Genomic DNA, 4,561 nt, shown 5'->3' with positions numbered 1-4,561 from the left:
GCCGCTGTAATTGGAGTGGCTACTTTTCCCTTTAATTTAGGGTACCAGATAGGCGCACCATACATCATAATTGAATGGACCATTGCCGAGTATAATCTTCTCGTGTGTTCACTTGGCCCTCCCACGTTTGGTAATAGGCGTGCTAATGTAGAAGCCACTTTTATCGCTTTCTGTGCCGTGTACCTAAAGTGTTCAGCAAACGTCCATCTGTCATCAATTATTAATCCCAAATATTTGAAGTTTGGGTTCGTTTCAATCCACGTACTGTCTATTCTTATGCTTAGTTGCCTTCCTGTTTTACCGCGTGGCCTAAACACCATAGCATCAGTTTTCGCGGCGCCAGCTCAAGGCCCATGGTATTTATTTTTTCCGATATTATTGCCACCGCTAACGTAGCTTTAGACGCAGCTTCGTAGTCCTCCGCAGCGGCCGTCAACACCAAGGTATCATCGGCGTAACCGATGGTTGTACACAATGGTGGGAGCTGGACATTCAGTGCTTCGTCATACGCTACATCCCATAACAACGGGCCCAGTACGGAGCCCTGGGGTACTCCGCATGTCATCCGATGCAACCTAATTTTCCCATCATTGCAAGGGATTACTACAAACCTATTTCGAAAATAATCTTTAAGTATTGATATTAGATATTTTGGAAATCCTTTTCCTCGGAGGGCCGTTATAGTTGTTTTCCACGATATTGTGTTAAACGCATTTTTTATATCTAAGCTCACAGCCACACATGTTTTGTTTTGCGCTAGATGTTCTCCAATTATATTTTGCATGTTCATGATTGCATCGCATGTGAATTTCATGGGTCGAAAGCCGAACTGCCTTGCCGAAATACCTCCATTTTTCTCAAAATAGATCTCAATACGTCCAACCAAGATACGCTCGAGGAGTTTCCCAAGATCATCCAACAAACATAGAGGACGGAATGCTGATGGGTCGCTCCCCGAGCGCCCCGGCTTCGGGACCAAAACTAGTCTGCTTCGCTTCCATATTGTCGGGAACTGGCCCTTACGCAAACAAGTATTGAAGCACCATAGTATCGTTTTAGGTGCTACTGCCGCAATTTTGGTCCATATGCGGCATGAGAGACCGTCCAGTCCTGGGGCTGTTCTTTTTTCGGTTATTTTCTTTACCGCATTACGTAATTCATTCATATCAATGTTATACTCTGTTTTCCATGAGATGCGTTCGCGGGTATTCGGGGCTCCCCCTCCTTCCCCTATGGGAAGGGGAGTTGTGGTAGCCTCTTTAACGAGCCTCCGAGAGGAATGTCCTTGTTCATTCCATGCATCCCTTTCCTCCCCCCTTGTGGGGAAGAGGGTGGATACAATACTTAAAATTTTCTCCACCGATAAGACCTCGGTGATCGGGGGTCCCATAGTTCGCAGTTTTGACAACACCAACTTATACGGCGTACCCCAAGGGTCACGATCCATTGTTTGTTGTAACTCCTGCCAAGCAGCCTTTTTTGCCACCACAATAGATCTNTTGAGGGCTCGTTGTGCGTCCCTTAGTTCTACCCTGAGTCTTTCAATTATTTNCATTGAGTTACGCCGTCGTTTGCGCGCCCTCGTATACACTCGTCTCAGCCGGTTACAATTATCTCGTAGCTTGTTAATGCTGTCCGACCACCAATATGCTTGTTTCTTTATATGTAAACCTTGGCTTCTCGGCATCGAGTTATCGCACGCGTCTCTTGCGATTTTAGTTATCCAAAGTGCAGATTTCTCCGCGTCCCAGTCTTCGATTTCTGTTTNGTTCCACGTGTAGCCTAATATTGTCGCATCAAACAGGTCTTCATCCATTTTCTCTAGTTTCCATCGCGGGAAACTCATGCCTCTTTTCCAGCCTTTTATACNTGTTATTTCTTTTATTTTTAAAACCACATATCTGTGATCAGACAGTGATTCTTCGCTGGTTAACACANTCCACTTTTGCACCAGGGGTAGCATTTTTATCGAGGCCCAGGATAGATCGATTATTGATCGTCCCTGCGGCCGTACGCATGTGTAACATTGACCCGTGTTGAGCAAAAACAATCCACTTGCAGCCGCCCATANCTCCACTGCTTTTCCTCGCACGTTGGTGTTTGTGGATCCCCATTGTATCGACCACGCATTAAAATCTCCTAACACTAGGATAGGCCCACTGCCAGCGTGTCGAATACTTACAGTTAGCCTGTCCAGCGCGTCTTCCAACATTTCTCGATCTTGGTTCGGTGAGAAGTAACAGCTGTATACCGTTATTTCTTCCCACCGGACTGCGACAAATTCTTTTCCGCGCTCATATACTTCCGTTACTGCCCGGCTGCCATTAGGGAGCCATGTTAACGCTGCCACATTGTCCGTGTCCGATATCCAGTTTGGTGAATCTGGAATCCGGTAAGGCTCGGAAATTGCTGCCAGCCCCGCACCTTTCTCCCTCATATTATGTATCAGCAAGTCTTGTGCCGGCCCCGAGTGGTTGACATTAAGTTGTAAGATTAGATCCATCCTGGTCAACCTCCATCTGCGCAGACTCTTGTGTATTTACCTCTCTCTCTCTTTCTCTCCCCTCTTGTGTCTGCTCTCCTGGCCTCCGTTCCAGGGGTTTTCGACCTATATTCCTCCTTTCTTTGGAGAGGCATGCCAGTCCTCCTATTCGGTGGTTAGCACTCATTCCGCGAGATGCACATAGTACACAGTGTACTTTATTATTGCATTTCCTGGCTTGATGTCCGCTTTCACCACACCTATAGCAGGACAAGCTGCGATCTTCANTACTGCGACACACTTGGCGTACATGCCCGTATTCCATGCACTTATAGCATTGTAGTAGCCTTTGGGGTAGGAGGATTACTCTGGCCGACGACCANCCCACCTTCAATCGACCCTTATCTGCCACTTTTTCGGCTACTTCCAAAGGGCAACGTACCCAAATTGTTCCCAGGCCATCTTTATCTGCTCGAATTAGGCCTGTGGAAATATCTGCTAGTTGACAAAGTCACCAGAGCCAGAGCCAGGCATGCGTCTGGTGGCATGGCGTGAAATCACAGGAAGCCGGACGTCACTCAGAGACATCCTAGTCAACGCCCAGCTGCAACAAGAAAAGGCAAGGCTCCGGAAGGAGGCGACGAACTGGGCGGAGCGGATCCTGAACGAGGTTCTGGACGAAGTACCAGTAAGAGCCAGTTCCTGAAAAAGAAAAGAGAGTTGATTAAACTCTGTAATAAGTGTTATTTACTTTAAAAGCGTACTTACCTGCGTGCGAGCCTAAGACTAGGGTAAAAAGTTAAACTAGCCAAGGGTTCGCGTGTTGTGTGTTTACTATTTATAGGCAATAAATTAACAGTCTTGAAGAACAGGAATTATTGTCACTAGTGTGTAGGTTAGAGAAAAAGTGAAAGAGCGTAGTTAAAGAAACCTTTTACTCGTAAAATACTGCGTTAAGGGTGTAGAAGAGGTAGAAGCCCAGTGCGAGGCTTAAACGTTCTTTTTTATTATTTTGGTTTTTACTTACCGTTTTATTAGTGTTGGACGCTAGAGGTTAAGTTTTGTTACTAGTAAAAAGTTTAAGTGTTTTTATTTGTGCTGCCCAAGCGTTTGGATTATTTTTACTTGTTTATTGGGTTGTTTTAGTTCGCGACAGTAACTAACTAGCGTCGATTTTGTTTTAGGTTAAGGTTAACGCGGAGGCGACCTAAGCGTGAAAATAAGTCTCTGTTGTGTTAAAAAGTATCGAAAATTGAAAGAGCTGGTTAAGACCTAAAAATAGGATAATAAGGTGCAATAAGGTGTTACAAATAGTTCTACTATAAATAAAATGGTTAATCGACAAATTTAAGAATTTTAATAAAAGTTACAACTAAGGAAAAATTCGGTTATATCCTAAAAGTGTGAGCTGTGTATATAACAAAATTTTTCCTTATCCGGTCAATTTGAATAATTTGTTAATTTAACAAATCATTCGGCAAAAACCTTATTTTCCTATTCGGGGAGCATTTAGAAATGGCATAAATTCCGCTTAATTCGCGCTTGTATGGAGTTTCCCGTTTTGAAGAAATTCTCTTCTTTGGTTGAACGAACCTAAAGGCACGGCCTACACGCGGTAGTGTGAGCAATGCCTTTAAAGCCGAGGAAGAAGGAACAGCCATCTTGGCTAGCAATCGCATTAGGAAACTCGTGCGGGACGGACGTAAAATCCAAAGATCGTACGAAAAACAAGTTTCTCGACTCATTGTTAACGCGCATAAATTATCTAGCGTTATTCATTTGTGTTACATAATTACACGTAGTGCTAGTGTTTGGTACAGTGTATCCCACGAAAACCGTGGCAATAAATTATTTTATTTTATATACTAAGCAAAGTGCGTTATTGCGTGCGTGAGTGCGTGCGTATAATCCTACCTGATCCCGAGATCCTGAGGGCTGAATCATCCCCGTTGAAGGAAGAAGGGCGTCATCCCTTGTTGCTGAGGGAAAGCAGCAACTGGCGACCGTGATTGAAACATCGAAAAGTAAGTCCTTGACCTAAAACACTGTTACGTCCTGGAGACTCCACGGTCCCCTTTT

The 4,561-nt window shown here is 44.5% G+C and overlaps 1 protein-coding gene across 1 annotated transcript; it reads right to left on the bottom strand.

Moving 5' to 3' along the window:
- Window positions 1-280: 280 nt before the first annotated feature.
- LOC109861975 lies at window positions 281-2,503 on the bottom strand. The gene is made up of 3 exons (XM_020441848.1): window positions 1,345-2,503; window positions 925-1,018; window positions 281-611 (listed from the first exon to the last, which is right to left on the bottom strand). The coding sequence occupies exons 1-3, from the start codon at window positions 2,501-2,503 to the stop codon at window positions 281-283; spliced, it is 1,584 nt and encodes a 527-aa protein (XP_020297437.1).
- Window positions 2,504-4,561: the final 2,058 nt, after the last annotated feature.

The sequence above is a fragment of the Pseudomyrmex gracilis genome, unplaced genomic scaffold (assembly GCF_002006095.1).
Source record: "Pseudomyrmex gracilis isolate BER0280 unplaced genomic scaffold, ASM200609v1 scaffold_1224, whole genome shotgun sequence".
Lineage (NCBI taxonomy): Eukaryota > Metazoa > Arthropoda > Insecta > Hymenoptera > Formicidae > Pseudomyrmex > Pseudomyrmex gracilis.
The sequence above is the reverse complement of the archived record's forward strand: the minus strand, read 5'-3'. Positions and strand labels throughout refer to the sequence as shown.